The sequence below is a fragment of the Typopeltis vanoorti genome, chromosome 17 (genome assembly GCF_054136105.1).
Source record: "Typopeltis vanoorti isolate ZY-2024b chromosome 17, IOZ_Tvanoo_1.0, whole genome shotgun sequence".
Classification (NCBI taxonomy): domain Eukaryota; kingdom Metazoa; phylum Arthropoda; class Arachnida; order Uropygi; family Thelyphonidae; genus Typopeltis; species Typopeltis vanoorti.
In genome coordinates, this window is record NC_143565.1 from 51,026,140 (window position 1) to 51,046,082 (window position 19,943).

Sequence of the window (19,943 nt, forward strand, 5' to 3'; positions counted from 1 at the left end):
CTTTCTGTTAAAAAAATTCATTGTTCATAATTCAAACTGACTTTGCTGCTTTAACTTCACTGATCAGTCTGGAAAGGAAGGAAGCTGGCTTAATTGCTATAGGCAATGAACTAACAGCTACCAACCAGACATAATTCCGAACCTTTTTTTTTTAACCAGCTCTCTCACCAAATACACTAGTTTTTTTGACAGCTTCTGCCATAATCTTGTCCTGTTTTTTTTTCTAGAGATCAACTTTCTAGCCAATCTCAGCTTTATGCCCTATAGCACTACATGATCTCCTAATCTTCTAGTCTTCCTATCCTTGGTTAGACTGCTGCTTCCACACTGTTGATATGAACACCACTCTGAGCAAGTTACAGAAATTCTGACAGGTGTGAAGGCTTCATTCCTCACTCAGCATACAGTTCTTTCACATTTTCCAAGTCTTGGTTTAACAATAAGTCTAGAGCAGTTCAAGAAAAAAAATTCAGGCTGGTCTATGACATGAACTCATACTTATCTACACTGAAGCATGTGACAAATACAAAACAATCGTTAGCTATTCAAAATATGACTTTGAAAGGGCAAACTGCAGAAAACTCTTGCTGTCCAAATAGCAGCTGTGCTTTCTGTTCTCTTGTAAAAGCCATTGGATACACATATTACTTACCTATTTCCTCTCTCATCCAACTGACACTATTGTTACAGCACCTGAAGATAAATTTGACCTCCTGGCATCATTCCTCTCCAACTACTAGATTGATGGCCTAGGTAGATAACCTCCTACCGTACCAGAAACACCGTATATTTCCAGTGCTTTTTCAGCAAAGAATACAGAAGAATCTCTTATCTAGATACTAAAAAGTCTGCTGATATCTTCCCAAATGTACTCAGAATTGCATTTTAGAATTAATACCTGTCCTATATCATCCTACAATCTTTTATACTTAGTTGGCACCTATTCCAATATGTGAAAGCAAACATACCAAGCCTGTTCCAAAAAAAAGGGAGATCAGTCTATCAAACTGTGATCATCCCTACCTCAGTTCTCTCTAGAATAATGGAGATGTTCATTAGCAGTCAAATTTTTCACTACCTAGATTTCACCAATTAGTCACTGACCACTGATATGAATTCTCCACTCTAGATCCATGGCAGATCTTTTAATCTACATCATCCATTGTTGTGTCCTGAATAAGCTATGAAATGTTTATTATAAAATATTCAGGTCACAACCTCAAATACAACTAGGGCAGGGAATATGGAACGTTGGCAATAGGACAAGTGTAAGCTGTTTACAAGTACAAAACACTTAAAATTTAGGAATTTCATGAATTTATATAATAAGGTTTTATATTTTATATATAATCTGTATTAAGCGTGAACCAGTTATAGAGATCCATGTAAGCTGGCAAATCCATTTGAAAAAGCCAGTCTCTGGTACTAAATTAGCTAGGCCTATGAGTCAGGGTTCAAGGGTCACTTTGCCGTCCTGCATTATGGAAAAGAAGGGAGGGAGAGAAGTATTGGAAAAGGAAACCTAAGCATCTTCCAAGAAAGGAAGGCAGACACGTGTGAAAAAAAAATAGAGGGAGCTAAGGTGATCGACGTTAGCACATGTGACCGTGTTGGCGCGAATCGCGAAGTTCGAGATTTGCCAAGAGGAAAGAGTTAAACAAAAGGCCTTGCAAGCACAATTCGAGATCTTTTTTTCCTGGATTCCTGGTTCCTGATCTCTCGGAGAGCGGTTGAGCTCGTCGTCGTCGGGGGAAGTTCCTGGTTTATCGTGGAAGGCATTTGGATCGTCTGTCGTAGCGTTGGTAAAGGGCCAAGCTATATCCGTGCACTGGATAGCTGAGCGACGTCGTGCAATGGACAAACCAAATTGATGCCATTCCAATCAAGGCGATGTCACCTTGCCAACCCCCCGGTTTCTCGCGGAGATTCCACTCGCACGGATCTATGGAAGATATCCTCTAAAGCTACTATATTGAAGGTCTTGATGACCAGACAAGGCAGGAACAAGCTTTAAGAATTCAAGGACAGACATGGTAATGTAGACTTTTAAAATACTAATTCCAGTTATAGAAGAGTGTGAATTCCTTGTGAGGACGTTTGTATTGGACTGAACTTAAGGGACTATAAGAGTAGCCTACAACTAGGCATAGGTCCGAAACCGTGTTAAGATTTGTTAGCCCACGAGGCCGAGTAGACATCTGATTGTGTTAACTGATGGCCACGTGTATCAGAATGGCATGATGATGACCTATGAATTTTATACTTTATGATTGTATTAGTGTTATTTGCAATTTAGTATGTGTGATTAGTACAAATTAATTAGAGCCTTTGAACTAAATCGAGTGCTACCATATTAACCTGCTTAAATTGTATTATTGTGTATCACCTTGAAGCTCATTAAATTGTTTCATTCATGTACTTGCCTGATCTGCTTATGTTATATGAATTCAAAACTACCGCTCATAAAATCATCAACGAACTAAGCGGGATAAACCCATGAGAATAAATATATTAAGCGAGCCACGACTGTGAGAAAGAAATAAGCAAGTGGAGGAATAAGATTAATCTTGATCAAATTATTATCTCTCTGAAGGGGTCACCCTGAGCAAGAATCCTTTCTATCCTAGGTATTAGCTGGCGCAGCAAAAGAAATAAATGTGCTAATACTTATAGGGTGAACTCCATCAGATTGTTGTGTGATAAATTGACGTTTAGAGCATAGAGAGGCCAATAAGACTGCAGAGATCCTAAGAAATATATTAATTTGATAAGGGACAAAAGAGTTATGGAGTTCACCCTATAAGTATTAGCACATTTATTTGCATAGGATAAAAGAAAGATATAAAACAATAGAAGTTAATCTAAACGATTAGAGTATAAATGCCATTAATAACACCATTACTAAACATATGCCATGGGAAGGTTTGGAGAAATGTGTGCCTTTATTATTATTCTTGACACCTCCAAGGAGTCTGAAGACTCATCGCAGGAGGACACCTACTATACAACTGTCTCCACCACCACAACTAGTATTTTTTGTCTGTAAATTGAATTTTTGCTGAAGGCCCGATTTGTCTGTATGCACGATGAAAAACCTGAGTTTCCAGGAGAAAAAACCCTTTGCATTTTCAGAACATTTGATTGTCTAGTGGCCTGCTCATGTTGTCCTTTGGTCTGCCCTCTGTAATTTTAATAGCTTGCTTCATCTTCGTAGTTCACTTAGTGTCATTTATGGTGAATGCCTTTCTCTCCAAGCTTCTTGACCAATGCAGGAATGCCTCATGGCTCTGTTCTATTGCATACCCTCTTTCTCCTCTATAGAAATGACCTCTTGTTGATTATTAATCCTATATATACCCAGTTTTGCTGATGAGAATGATACACTCCATTCATCCTATTCATTCGGTAGATTATTGCACAAAATTCTGAACATCAAGATGTTCTACAACCAGTGCTATAAATGCTTATTTCCATGCCATTCTCTAATGGGATTAAGAGACTAACGTTTGGTGCTACATTATAAAGGGCAGTCTTGCATTCTTATTTGCACAAAGGATCTCAGCCCACCTCTTCCTATCTTCAGAAATACACAAATTACCAGGCACTGTCAAACCTCTCTTTGGACCGACATTTACCCCTAACTTTTCCTGGCATAAACACATCATAAACTTCTTCATCCTTTGAAAAAAAAAACAAAAAAACTAAGCATTATTTTCCTCTCAATATGCTACTTTCCAGTGCAGCCCATCTGGCTATTAACTCTGTGCATATCTATTATTATTATTTCGTGACCTCCAAGGAGTCTAAAGACTCATCGAGGGAGGACACCTACTCTACAAATTTGTCTCTATGCCACTTCTCCACCTACACCATTGTCATCTACTGCCTACCATCACTAGTAGTTTTTGTCTGTAAATTGTGTGTGTCCTGAAGGCCGATTTGCCTGTGTGCAGGATGAAAAACTCAGAGTTTCCAGGAGAAAATACTCTGCTACTGCTGTGTGAGGATTGGCTAACTCACCTTCAATTGAAAAAACCATATAAAGATTCCTCCTGTCATGACAAGAATCGAACTTAGGCCTTTTCCATATGAATATCTGCCCATCCTTGGACTACAGTTCACAAGTTTGGGCCCCTCCATGTGGGGCACCGGTTCGTGGTGGAGGGGACCTCCTAGTGATGGTACTGGCCCTTTTCATTCTTCCTATTTTTGTTTTGTTTTCTTCCCATATTCTTTGCTCTACTTCTCCTGAGTCTTTTTCACTATCCTTTTTCAAGACCACCATCACTGGGATCCAATGCCCTGCTGCCATGTTTGCCATGCGGTGTGACCCGTGGACATCCGGAAAGGGGGGATCCTGGTAGTCTTGCACTACTTTGGCCCCTGCTTTGGCAAGACGAGTGGTCCTGGATGGCCCAGGCAGGATCACTTGGCTAGCGGGCTTGCCTGCAAGGGTCAAGGTGTTGCAGTAAGTCTCTCACCCCATGGTCTGGGGTCAAGATCCTAGACCTGCTGCAGTGCCGGTATAGCGTCCAGGGTAGACCTGGCGTTCCACTTCTGAGCACAATCTTTGCTTGCCGGGTAGTGGGCATCCATGTGTGGCTCCGTGGTGAGTGGGGAGCTCTGCCGCCAAATTAAAAATTCCTTAAATATGAATTCTTCATCCTCAAATGTTTCAGGGACCCTAACAAAGTCCCAGCCAAGTACTGATAATATAGACACAGCATATGGAAACAGAACTAAGAAACAAAAGATATCGGATACTAACAAAAATGTACCAACCTTTTTAATCATTCATGCAACAAGTGAAAAACCAATTGGGAAAATGTCACCCTTCTTTATCCAAAAAAAAGGTTTAGAAGGAGGCAGGACCTCCCAAAAATGTCAAGAAATTGCATTCTAGTGAGTGATATTCTCGTGGAAACAATGTGCAAACAACATTCCGAGAAACTACTGAGAGCAATTGCAATGGGTGGAATACAAATTACAGTAACACCTCACAGAACACTCAATTCCAGTAGAGGAGTGATATCAGAATGGGATCTCCTTTAGGTTCCTGATGAGGAGATATGTTCAGAGCTTAAAGATCAAGGAGTGACGGGTGTGAGGTGCATCCTGATATGCAGGGATGGTCACTTGGTCTCAACCAAGAACATCATCCTTACTTTTGATACACCTAGGCCTCTGACATCTGTAAAAGCAGGGTATCTCAGCTGTCCTGTTAGAATGTACATCCCTAACCCGCTGAGATTCTTTAAATGTCAAAGATATGGACATGCCCAAACTGCCTGTCGTGGTTCTACTACCTGTGCTTGATGTGGCAGTAAAGAACATGAAAATAAATCTTGCTGTGAAAAAAAAGCTAAATGTGTCAACTGTCAAGGAGATCATCCAGCATACTCTCGTGCATGTCAGAAATGGAAAGATGAAAAAGAGATACAAAAAATAAAAGCAGAACAAAACATAACATATCAGGATGCAAAAAGAAAACTAGCCACCATTACACCTGTTCTACAATTCTCTTATGCTGAAAAAGTAACAATTAAAAAAGTGCCAACAGCAACTCAAACATGTATGTCTATTCCACCATTTGATAATTTCACCATATCCGAACTTTACGATCGCAAGTCCTCTGTTGAACGCATTAATCACAAGACCTATGGCCATACTCCAGAGACAACTTCAAAAATGGTCCCATTCAATGAAAACTCACCTGTCATAAAAATTATGGTGGAGACTTCACTCAAAGATAAACCACCAGACACTCGCACAGAAAAAATGGATACCTCGATACTCACTGAAAGCAAACTAAGCATACCAATTGACCCTAACACATTTGATGTTTTGAACACTCTACCAGAGGAAGAGATGGACACTAGCCATCCATACTTCCCTAAAACAGTGAAGAAATATAAATCTGACAAAGGTAAGCCCTCAACCTCTCAAAAACCAGAGAAGTCAATAAAATCAAAACAATAGGAAAATTTTTACAATGGAACTGTCGTGGGATCTGCCAGAATATTGACGATATCAAGATGTTGTTGCAGAAACACAAACCTTTCTGTTTCTGTCTACAGGAAGCTTAAGATCCAATGAGGACCGTACCAGTAGGAATTTCACTGTTGTATGTAAAGATAGAACTGGAGATGGTCCTTCTCATGGAGGAGTAACTATCCTAGTGGGCAGTCATACTCCTTTCCATCAGGTCCAACTTAATACTTCTCTGGAAGCGGTAGCGATTTGCTTCTCTGTGGGATTCCTTATTACAGTTTATTACAATTTATTTACCACCAAATGCTGAGTTAAATGAAATTGATCTTGATAACCTTATCCCGCAACTACCTTAATCCATACTTTTGATGGGCGACGTTCACGGTCACAATACTCTATGGGGTAGTGCCAACACTAATAGAGGAGGTTGAATCATTGAAAAATTTCTTGATAATAATAACCTTTCCCTTCTAAATAATAAACTCAATACTTTCTTCCATATGCCTACCCACTCATATTCTGCAATTGATCTTGCAATCTGTTCCCCTTTCATTCTTCCACTGCTCATGTGGGACGTTGAAGAGAACATATATGGAAGTGATCACTTGCCTGTTCTTTGTACAATGTCTTCACAGGAACCATGTTCACCCACACGGATACCTATATGGAAAATGGACCAGGCTGACTGGAACACTTTCTCTCATCTTGCAAAATTTAATGCTGATGCCATCGGTCAACCACCTATCAATGAAGCTGTAAAATATATAACAGAATGCATTGTCCAGGCAGCAACAACCTCCATCCCAAAAACATCATCTCGATTTCCAGTCTATCCAAAGCCTTGGTGGAATCCAGAATGTCAGGCAGCCAAAAAAGATCAACACAGAGCATGGAGCATATTTCGTAGATACCCCACCACATCAAATTTAATAACTTTCAAGCGTGCTCAAGCCAAAGCACGTTTTGTAAGTCGTCAGAGTCAAAAACAATCATGGATCCAATTTACTACATCAATTAATCTAGGGGTTGCCAAACTTCTTTGACCGTCGACCCCTTCAAGAGTTTCTTGACTTTTTATCGACCTTCTCTATTTTACTATTATGTAATTATAATAAGACAAGCAAAAAAAAGAAGCTTATGTGAGTTTTAGATTGTTTATTTTATAGTTAGTGTTTATTGTATGTATAATATAGTATATATTATTATATTCCTATTACTACTACTACTATCACTAGTAATATCACTGGTATTACTAGTGATATTAATAAACTACTGGTATTAATATCGCTGGTATTACTACCAGTCCTGCTCAACTCTTCAACATAGAGAAGTTTAGTTCGTGAATGAATAACGATTGAATTATAATATATATGTTGATGAATTTTAGAACATTAATGCTCACTTGTGTGTCGATGCGCAAAAATGAGACTGGGATTGAATATGTGTAAGTAAATAAGAACCATGCACATGTTGCAATCTGCTCCTGCCGTGCCGACCGTACAGGAACCACCGACATCCATTTATTGGTAAATATGTCATTTTGGCCTACTCGATTGGCGTCTAACTATTTTCATTCCCTTGCTCCATCTTACAGGTCCTATTCATGTCATTGTTCCTACGATTCACTCTTAATTGCGTTGTCATTCAGGATGGAGGTAATCCAAGTTAACCAAATTAAATATTACCTGTACAATGATGTCTTATATTTTTCTATCGACCCCTGAGCCCGAATCGGCCCCTAACAATGTTATATCGACCACTTTGGTGACCACAGAATTAATCAAATGAACAGTCCAAAAATTGTATAGGATAAAATCCTGAAAATGAAAAGCAGATATAGTACACATTGTTTGTCTACCTTAGACTATAATGGAAGTGTTCTTGCTGATCCCCAAGCTATTGCAGATATTTTGGGAGAAGCGTTTGCTAAAATCTCAGCAACAGCTTCATATTCTGCGGAATTTTAATACTGAAAGAGCAGCAAGAGAAACAAAGATTTAATTTTTCTACCAACATTTTTCAGCCATATAATCAGCCATTTGTCAAGGAGGAACTAAAAAGAGCTCTCCTACAATCTCACCCTAGTGCAGTAGGACATGATGACATCCATTATGAAATGATAAAACATCTACCATCATCTTCTATGGATCTTCTTCTCTTATTATATAATAGAATACATGTAGAGGAAGAGTTTCCAAATTCTTGGCATAAGTCAATTGTCATTGCTATCCCAAAACCAGGAAAAGATCCAACACAAGGAAATAATTATCGACCCATTGCTCTGACCAGCTGTTTTTGTAAGATACTAGAGAAAATGGTTAATGCCAGACTTCTCTGGTATTTAGAAAGCAACAGTTTCTTTCCAATACACAATGTAGTTTCCATAGACATCGATCAACTTTAGACCATTTAGTTCGGTTAGAAATCTGTATAAGAGATGCATTTCTGAAGCGAGAACATCTTGTCTCGGTTTTTTTTTTTTTGACATGGAAAAAACTTATGACACAACCTGGAGATATGGCATATTAAAAGACCTCTATAACCTAAGTCTCAAAGGACACCTCCCTATATTTATTAAAAACTTTCTGTCCAGGCGAACTTTCCAAGTCAGATTGAGAAGTATGCTATCTCGACTATATCTTCACGAACAAGGTGTTCTCCAAGGCTCTGTCTTAAGTGTAACCCTTTTTGCTATTAAAATCAACTCAATCATTGAACAGCTTCCTCCCACTGTAGACAATGTCATTGCTATCCCAAAACCAGGAAAAAATCCAACACAAGCAAATAATTATTGACCCATTGCTCTGACCAGCTGTCTTTGTAAGATACTTGAAAAAATGGTTAATGCCAGACTGCTCTGGTATTTAGAAAGCACCAGTCTTCTCTCCAGTACACAGTGTGGTTTCCGTAGACATCGTTCAACTTTAGACCATTTGGTTCGTTTAGAAATTTGCATTTTAGAATTTAAAAACTGAAATGCGAACATCTCGTTTCAGTTTTTTTTGACATAGAAAAAGCTTATGACATCCTGGAAATATGGCATATTAAAAGACCTCTATAACCTAGGTCTCAAAGGACACCTCCCTGTATTTATTAAAAACTTTCTGTCCAGGCAAACTTTCTAAGTCAGAGTGAGAAGTATCTTGACCATATCATCAAGAACAGGGTGTTCCTCAAGGCTCTGTCTTAAGCTATTAAAATAGCTTTATTTAATAGCTTTTTGCTATTAAAATTAACTCAATCATTGAACATCTTCTCCCACTGTAGACAATGCTCTACATGTTGATGACTTCACAATTTACTGTCACTCACGTAACATGAGGGTAACTGAAAGACAACTTCAGCAAGCAATTGATCATGTCTCTCTGTGGGCTCTTAATAATGGGTTTAGGTTTTTCGACAGAAAAAAGTGTCTGTGTACACTTCTGTTGAAAACGCACTCATCACTCAGATCCTGAACTAAGAATGGGACCTACTGTTATTCTAGTAACTACGGAAACCAAGTTCTCGGAACTCATTTTTGACAGAAAATTCACATTTCTAGCACACATTTGTCAACTAAGAGAAAAGTGCAAAAGAACTTTGAACCTCCTTCGCACTCTATCCTCTAATGAGTGGGGTGCTGATCGAGCTTCATTGCTCCATCTTTGAACTTATACATTCAAAGCTGGATTATGGGTCCCAAGTCTATTGTTTGGCAAGACAGAGTAACCTACGATGGTTGGATTCCATCCATCATCAAGGTATACGGATAGCTACTGGTGCCTTTTGCACCTCACCCACTCCAAGTCTATGTAGAAGCAAATGAACCGACTCTATCACATCGATGGAAACAATTGTCTCTTAATTACGCCCTAAAAATTAATAAAATCTCTCCCAGATCACCTTATATTGAATAGTATCTTCTCTCTGCATTGGGAAGCTCAATATCACACACATCAAACTGCTATACATCCTTTTGGTATGCATATTAAAGAAACTGTGCAAGCTCTTAGTATAAATGTTGACAACATTAGCTACACTGAACATAACATTCCTCCATGGCAGGTTTGCACACCATCCTGCAACCTCTCACTTTGTCAGCTACAGAAATCTTATACCCCATCATCCATTAACCTACAATTGTTTTATGCACACAGAGCAGCACACGCTGATTTCTTACCCATCTATACTGATGGTTCAAGAACTAACATCAGGATAATATCAGGAAACACAGCTGTGCTGCTGTGTTTCCTGATATTATCATCTCAAATCAGATCCCACCAGACTGCAGTAATTATACAGCAGAGTTACTTGCCATTCAGCTTGCACTTATGCATATAAAAGCAAACTGCTACCAAAAGTGTATAATTTATACAGACTCATTGAGCTCTTTACAGGCTATCTCCTCTCCTATGTATAATCCTCATCCAGTACTTTATGAAGTGCTACACCTGCTTCACAAAATGAAAATCCTTAATTTCGATGTTTAGTTCTGCTGGATTCTCAGTCACATCGGAATCAAAGGAAATGAGGCTGCAGATGCAGCTGCTAAATCAGCCCATACCTTCTCCACATATTATTTGACAGTTCCATATACCGACAACTTATAAGATCAAAGCTATTTGCTCAGTGGAAGTTAACATGGCAAGAAACATCAACAAACAAATTATATAACATTAAACCTGAAATTAAACAGTGGCATTCTAGTCAACGTACAAAGAGAAGGGAGGAGGTTGTCCTTGCTAGGCTTTGCATAGGTCACAGTCACCTTGCGCATTCTCATTTACTGAGAGGATGACCCTCCCATATGTGAAAAATGCAACACACTTCTCACTATTCATTATATTGTGGTAGATTGTCAAAACTTTACATGAGAGAGGAATGAAATTTTCACCTGTCTAACCAAGCCGTATACACTCAGAGAAATGCTAGCAGACTCAGGAAAATTGCACAAGGTTTTTAATTTTTTAGAAAGAATTAATTTGTACAAATACATTTGACCATAAATTTGTTTATATGTAAATTTTTTTTTTGTGCTTAACTTAACTTTTATACATATATATTATTCATTACGTTAAATCTGACCAATTATGTATTACCATGGATCTTGTATATTTGTATCATCTTGCTGTAATTTTGTTAATATGTAAATACCATAATGCTAAACTTAAATTTTATACATATATGCTATATAATAATTCTTTTCTGACTCTAAATATTAGTATAATAATGTTTATTGTAATCATACTTCTTCTGCAGCTTCTCCCACTTAACAGGGTCACTGTTGATAATGAGTCTCCTCTACACCTTCCTGTCTTGGGCTGTCACCACATTCAAGTTCTTCATCCTCAAGTCCTCTTCTACCAGCTCCCTCCATCTCTTCTTTGGCTGCCCACGCTTCCGCCTTCCTTGCACATCCATCTGCATGACCCTTCTTCCCACATATTCGTCCTCCCTCCTCATCACATGACCAAACCATCTCAACCTTGCCTCCTATATTTTCGCTCCTAAGTTCGTAACTTTCACTGTTCCCCTGACATAGTCATTTCTCAGACGATCCTTTCTGGTCACACCGCACATCCACCTGAGCATTCTCATCTCTGCTGATATTATTTTTCCTCATGGCCACAGTTTCTATAGCATATGTCAGCTGGCTTCACTACTGTCCTATAGATTTTGCCTTTCAGATTGATCGGCACCCTCTTATTGCATAACACTCCAGCCATCTCCCTCCAGTTCCTCAAACCCGCTTGTATCCTGCTTCCCACTTCCTTCTCAGCTCCTCCATCTTCTTCAACTGTTAAACCTAAGTATCTAAAGTCTCTCACCTTCCTGATGACATTTCCTTCCAGCTCCAGATCTGTCTCCTCTCCGCTGCCCACTGTGCAACACATATACTCTGTCTTACTTCTGCTCAGTCTTATACTTCTCTCTTCCAGTACTTTTCTCCATCTTTCCAGTTTAGTTCCTGCTTCTTCTCTTGAATCTGCACACAGCAAGATGTCATCTGCATACAACATTGTCCAAGGTGCATCTTCTCTCACCTCCTCTGTTACCACCTCCATCACAATATTAAACAGAAACGGACTTAATGCTGACCCTTTATTGTAATCATACTATATGTAGATATTGCTTTCCTTGACTTGTTTTGTATATACATATGTTAACCTGTACTGTACTGTTATTTATTTATGTACTGCTGAAACCTCTGTAGTAATTTTGTTAATATGTAGATACTGCATCGCTTAACATACATTTTGTGTATGCATCTTATTTACTACTTTATTTTTTGAATAATCATGTAATGCTGTAGGACATCTTACCTGTTTATGTACTTTCTAGTAATTCTCTTTATATGTATTCTAAATTCTGTTTCTACTGCATTGCTAAATTTAATTTTCATCCATGCATATTGTATAATAATCCCTTTTTGCCTATTTTTTTTTGTACTGCTATAAAGGCATCCATTATAATTTTACATATATGTAGATACTGCATACCTTGGCTTAGTGTATCATATATTATGTATTAACTTATATTGTTAACTATTTTTGCACTACTGTAATAACCTCTGACCTCGTGTGTTGCTGTGCCCTCTGCAGCAGTTCTGTTTACCTAGAGATGCTGCTTTGTGAAACTAGATTCTTGTACAGACATTGTTTTTAAATTTTCTGTAATGTTGTAATCTTTAGTATGGCACAGTATGACCTTTGTAGTTTTTGTGCCAAATAAACTATAAACCAACAAACCAACATGTTTGGGGATAGTGCTGAACTCTATTCTCAGCTCTGGGCAGAATTTGAAAGGAGTGGAAAGAAGACAAGATAGTTAGATTACATAAACCACGCTGGCCGAGTGGTTAGCGTATCCGCTTTCCAGCCGAAGGGCTGCAGGTTCGAATCCTGCTGTGGGCATCGATGTTTGTGATTGTCTGTGGAAATACCAGTGGTGATGGTAGTCGGTGGTAGATGGTGTTGGTGTAGTTGCGGTCAGTTGGTGGAGACAGTTGTAGAGCAGGTACCCTCCCTCGATGAATCTATGGACTGCTTGGAGGTTCAAATAATAATAAAGGAGAATCCAAGGCACCAAATTCTAGACTAGTCAGTATCTCTTGTAAAGATATATTGACCATTTGTAAAGCTGCTGGAAAGATTGTTTAAGATCCATGGCAAATTTAGGAATGGGTACATAGTAATTTAGTACTTTACAGGGAACTGTCTTTTTGAAAGGGAGGTCATGTATTAATTGATGGTATATTATATACTACACAGAAGACTGTCATGAATGTGAAGCTGGTAACATGGTTTAGAGAGGGTATCTTATAGACATCAGAGTCTAGGAAAATGTTGGTGTCAAGAGCCTACTACATAGCTCTGTAATTGGACCACTGCTGTTTATTTTGTGCATTAATGATACTGGAAATGATTTGATTTGGAATATCCAGTTGTTTTTTTGATAATCTTTAGAAGCACAATAGTAAATGAAATTGTTACAACATTACTCCCTCTCATCTTATTAGACCATATGGTTACTCTTATACCTCATTAGGTTTGGGAATGAAGGCTGTGCTGGAAGAAGCTGGTAGGGTTGCAGATATCCTTGCACAGAGTGAATGTGATAATCACAAACACCCATTCCACTTTGGGATTCAAAACCACTGCCTGTTGCTTGGAGAGTAGGTATGACAACTAGGCTGGCATACCTACTCTCTGATAGGCTGGGAATCTGTGAACAGTAGTGAACATACACAATAAAATCTAAGAAAAACTGAGAAAAGTTGAACAGAGTTCAATGACTTATAGCCATACGAATAATTAAAGGATACAGAACAATATCTTTCGAGGTAGCTTACATTATTGCTAGTCTAACACCAATCTGCCTGAAAATGCGAGAATTCTGTCATATATGAATATGTATATCTAAAAGGGTATGCTGTGGCTTTTGGGATACTGAAGCAATTCAGCGTGAAGTTGACGGCTTCTGTATACAAATTGCCTAGTTGTTATAATACTTCTCACGTAAACGTTTGTTTGCTCATGCTTCGTAAAAGGTTAAAACAATTCCGCAATTTCTTGTTATAGTAGAAAGGGGATGGAGACACAGATTATCAGAGAAATTAGTGAGAATATTTACAAAGGAGGAAAGAGTTTTTCCCCATCATTCATATGATGCCATCAAGATAGAGGAGAAAGGCTGGCTATAAGCAGTTGGTCCAAGAAATGGCCATGCCTTCTCCCCACGTCAATATGGGTAATATCTCCATATCTCCCTCACTGTCCTCCATAACATCTGAGATCCATTGTTCCACCCAATGTCCAGAAGTAAGGAGACGCTGGTGTCTAGACTTGCCTCAACTGTGGACCAACCACCTCTTCTGATGTATAATCATAACTCTCTCAAAGCAGTCATTCACGCCCACCTTTGTGGATGTGATGTCTCTCATAGTCTTGACAAATATCTTCAGGATGTATTCTCTACTTTGAACCAATAGCCAGTACAACATTGGCCTACCCTATTTCATCAAATAATGTATCTACATGGAAGCAAAGGAGTGCTTATGCAGTAATGCAAGCCTTCTACAAGAAGAATAGAGGGAGGTGTACCAAAACTACCCTTGATGGCACGTCTCCTGTGGTGAGATCTTGGCTCTGCCTACCTCCTGACACTCTCAGTGGCATATTTTCATGCTAGAGTGAAGGATGGAGGGCTTGGTATTCCATCTCTCCGCCGGTTGATTCCATGACTGCATTTCATCCAGTTAGCAAAGCTTGAAGCTTCCTCCTTGCCCATCTGCAGGGAGACTTTCTATAGTACCAACCCAGTACAGGGCTCCAAGATAGTGACGACAACAGCAGAGCATAAGAGATGGGCATCTCTACTTCATGGCTCTGTCGATGGTGCTTCTCTTTGTAAATTATACAAGGTGTCCCCCCTGAACATCAGTGGATTAGGGATGGTACCAGATTACTACTAGGATATGAGTATGTAGACCTTATTAGATCTAGAATTAATGCCCTGTCCACAAGGGGCCTGTACAGCTCACTGGGGTAGAAATGACATTAACTGTAGGGATGGCTGCTGCTACAGTGAAATGCCATCTCATCTCTCAGTGTCCATGTGTTATTTTAGAACACGTGAAATCTGTGTACAGAGGTATGATGCTGTGGTTTCCATATTAAACAACTGTTTAAGAAATAAAGGTTGGCTGACCATGGTAGTACCTTACTTCCGTACAGAGGTAGGCATAAGGAAACTAGATTTGATAATAAAGAAAAAGAAATATGGGCTATTGATGCCCAGGTAGTTGGTACTGGGTGCCCGCTCACCTCTAGCCATCTTAATAAGGTGCAATACTATAAGTAGAACGAAGACCTTGTAAGACTAATACAAGAGGAGTTTGGGGCAACTCCTCACTTTGCTAGTGCTACTATTTCTTTTTGCAGGATTTGGTGCTCCACTAGTTATAAAGACCCCTATTAGGACTGTCATATGGAGATTTTAAAATTCTGTCTCTGCATGCTCTGCAGGGTCACTGGTGGCTTGGTGCTGCCATCAGCATATGACCGTTAGGATGCCTCATGCTGGAATCGGGTGATCTCTTGTAAAGGCTTCGGCCTAGTAAGATTTGTAAGTGTAATACTTGCCCTCTCAGTATGAAGTTTAATAAATAAATTAAATAAAATCGACAGTTTCTGTATACAAATTGTCTAGTTATAATATTTTTCACATAAACTTTTGTTTGCTCATGCTTGGATAAAAGGTTAAAACAATTATGTAATTTCTTGTTATAGTGGAAAGGGGTTGGAGAGATAGAGATTAGTCAAAGACAATTTAATGAGAATATTTACAGAGGAAAGAATTTTTCATGGAAAGTAACAAGTAGGTGAAATGCATTGCTATCAGGACATGGGTGGGTGATGTGTACATCAACATTGAAGTAAGAGATATCTGGTATAGTGATATCTAGATAGACCTTCCATGGATGAATCCTGTAACGCCATCCTGGTTAAGTAGTAATAGTCATTCATAAGTGCTTATTTACAGAATGTGATATTTAAAAAATGTAAATATTATTAAATTTTTATTAGTTTTTGATTTGTACACAAAAGTCAAGGGTGTTAATATGAAAATATCATCTTTTAGGATATAGGTTAAAATGATAGCCGATCGATATCTAGTTGGTGATGGCTCATGGGAGTTATGTATTCATGTAACACAGTTTAATACAGACAGATCATTGAGAGTCAGAGGTGATATGCATATTGGTGGAGTAATGCTGAAGTTGGTTGAAGATTTAGGTAAATTTTTGTTTTGAAATTAAAAATTATAGTGCTAAAAAAAATTAACTTTTATCATATTCCTGATATCCCTTGATAGGCATACAGGATATTATGGATGATACTATCATGACTAAGTTTACATTATTACATGCTTCATGTTAAAAGGTTTTTAATTTTCTAAGATATTTTTAACTGCATCAATCCACTAGATATTATGTCCACTGGGTATTTTTTCTGCTACTGGCACCAAATACTGTTATGCTGATCTTTCCTCTCTCATTCTGTTCATGTAGTGATTTCACCTTACATAGCTCTACTCATGTAACAATGTGAAGTTCCTTTTTAATATCTTTAATTTAATAAGATTCTGCCTTAGATACTGTTCATTTTCCTAATTTTTTTTCAGAATTCTCATATTGGTGGTCTCTAGTCTTTGATCAAATATTTCTAGTCTTTGATCAAATACAACTCTCAGATCCATAAGATAAAATTAGTTTGAAAATTGATTTGTATATTGCTGATTTTTGACTAATATCTCTCTTCCACACAGATTTATTCTACTTGTTCTCCACCATACTAGCTTTGTTTATATATAACCTGTTCTTTATTTCCAAATTTAATTTGTCATCTTCCCTAAAATTTATCTAAATGGCCGAAATATTTTTGTTCTATGAAATATTTGTCTCCTACATTGAAAGGTTATAAACCTATAGTGCATCAGTACTGTGTGCAGGCAGAGGAAGTTTTTAATAATTTTTTGTTACAGGCCTTCAATAAGCAGGGTGGTAGTCTTACATCAGGTGATGAAATTCATCTCCCACCTAAAGACAAACATCCATGAACCTTAGCCTTTTGGATGGATAGTGAGTTAACCACTTGGCCATCTAGTTTAGCAAATACAATTGATGTTTTCCATGTTCCTGTGTGTTTTCCTACTTTGTCTTTTTCATATCATTGTTGTAGCAGTTATTCAATTGGTTAAAAATCTCCGAAAAGCTTATTGGATAGCTGAGTTTAATATTGTCAACTTTGATATCGAGTTTATTGCATTTCCTTTATAATGTACGTGGTGAATAACAGTAGAAATAATGCGTGCCATTGTTTTACATCTCATTTTACATCAAGCCATCTTCTGTACTGCTTTCAGTTCTGTAACTGCTGACTTACAATGTAAATATAGGTTATGTATTACTTTGTATATTATCCCATATATTTGTAGCATTTTGAATAGTTTTTTTTTTTTTTTTTACCCCCTTGGCCTCTTACCAAATGCATTTTCCACATTAGCAAAACTTAATCCAGATCTTTGTTATTCCTATGATTTCTCAGTCATTTATTATAAAGTAAAAAATCTCATCCTGAAAACTCTGTTTGGCCTCAACCCTGCTTATTTTTTCCATTTTCAAAAGGGAAAAAAATTATTATCATCATCATTATCCAGGCCTCCATGGAATCAAAAGACTTATCATTGGAAGTCGTTTTTATCAAACAAAAGTTTATCATACCACTCCTTGAACCCATTGACCATTCCCACTCCAATCACTCTCTCAGGCAATGCATTCCAAGGTTCAACCACCCTCCACTCAAAAGAAACCACTCCTCTTGCTCTTGCGTACAGCCTCCTTTCGTAACTTCCAGGGATGGCCCCTTGTCATTGCTCCTTCCTGCCATTCCACCAAGTGAAAGAACTCTCTAATGTCTACCCTGTAACTGCCTCTCAACAGTTTAAAAGTCTCGATCATATCACCTCTTCTTCTATCCACCAAACTCTGCAGTCTACATTCCCTCAGTCGATCCTCATAACTCATATTGTACAGTCCTGAAACCATCTTTGTTATCTGCTTCTGTACTCTTTCCACAGTCAATTTATCCCCTTCAAATCCTGGGGACCAAATCTGAGAACAGTAGTCTAAGTGTGGTCTGATCAGGGTCTTATGCAATGGAATGATAACTATTTTATCTCTGCAGGTCAGCATCCTTCTCAGTATTGCAGCAATCTTCTGAGTTACCCTCACCACCTTTGTAATATGCTCCCTGAATTTCAGTTTTCTATCAATCATCATCCCCAGATCTCTTGTCTCCCCTACCTCCTTCAGTACAGCTCTTCAAATTGAGTATGCATCCTCCCATCGATGGATCCCAAACTTCAAGACTTTGCATTTTGCTGCATTAAACTGACACCCCCATTCATTTGCCCATCTGTCTAATTTATTCAAATCCTCTTGCAGGGCTGCCACATCTGCACTATTACTGATAACCCTTCCCAGCTTCACATCATCTGCAAACAACTGAATGTCCCCTTCCCCTTGCAATCCATTGACAATATCATTGATATAAAGGTTGAACAATACAGGTCCCAGTACTGAGCCCTGTGGAACCCCACTTGTGACCTTCTGCTTCCTTGATATTGCTCCCACCATACACAACTGATACCTATCAGTCAGCCAATCCTGAATCCGTTTGACTAACCCAACATTTAAACCCATGTGCTGCAACTTAAATATCAGCTTATCATATGGCACTCTGTCAAACGCCTTTGCAAAATCCGAAAAAATGGTGTTGATTGATAAACTTGACTCCATTCTAAACCAATTAGGGGAGTTCAAGAAAATTGCCAAGGAACAGCTGGAATGAGAACAAGAGTGTACTGAAAGGGAAAACAAGAGGAAAGTACCTCAGTGCTATAGATACAGTAAATTTGGGCACATTGTCAAAAATTGCTATAGCAGTAGAAGAGACTCTGAAGGTTGCTTTGGGAATCTAATGTCATAATGACTCACCATCATCCCACACGGAGGACTAAGAAGTGACCAAGAAATATTAGGAATCAGAATGAAAATTTCATGACAGTGATAAGGGGGAAAAATAAAAGGGCTAAAGTGTAGAGTTTTACTGGACACTGGTTCCCAAAAGTCAATGATAACCAGATCTCTGTTCAGAAAGTTGTGATCCCGAGTATCCGACAGTATCACTAAACTAAGAATACCTGTCACGTTGAAGGGAATAACAAACCCCACCATTTATGCCTCGAAGAAAGTGAAAGTAAACATGTGGCTGCCAGATTTTAAGTTAAATGTTTCACCAGAGTTGTTAATTTTCCCGGATACCTCTAGAACTACGGAAAGATAGTACTTGGAACTCACTTTTTAGAGAAACACAGGTTCTCCTGCGATTTCTCTAAAAAAGGAAATTTCCATAATGGGGATGAAGCAATTTGCCCGGAAGAAGGATACCCAAGGAGGTCATGCTAACGGAGAGATTAGTGAGAAAATAACACGGAGCGACCATTCCCAGCTAGAAAAGGGGGGGGGGCAAAGGAAAATAGAATTGTTGATAAGAAAGACGGAAAATTCTTTGCCTGATTCCCCAACTGTTAGAGATACTGAACAGGTAAAAGGGGGAGAGACATTACACATCTTCAGTGTCAAGGTGGCGGCAAATGAGAAAGAGGAAATAGAGGCCACAAATAAAAATGCACAGGATGGAATTGAAGTGAACACATTAGAAATAGAGAGAAGTAGTAATAAAATTCACCACCCAGGTAACGGGAGAATTAGGAGAGCAGGGTATCATAAGGGGGTAAAATGCCTGAGAGATAGTGACAAACATGAATCACAGCATCAGTCGTGCCAAGAAGAGCCCACAGGTCAGGCTGATGGCGTTCCCTGCTCAAAATTAAAAGACAAATCT

The 19,943-nt window shown here is 38.5% G+C and overlaps 1 protein-coding gene across 1 annotated transcript in view; it reads left to right on the forward strand.

Moving 5' to 3' along the window:
* The window catches only part of LOC150097385 (unc-112-related protein-like), a 242,219-nt gene that overhangs the window by 20,013 nt on the left and 202,263 nt on the right, over positions 1-19,943 (forward strand). The window contains exon 2 of the mRNA XM_090407312.1: positions 16,117-16,271. Coding sequence (XP_090263438.1) covers positions 16,130-16,271 — 142 coding nt within the window. The 5' untranslated portion in view covers positions 16,117-16,129. The remainder of the gene's footprint in view (positions 1-16,116; positions 16,272-19,943) is intronic.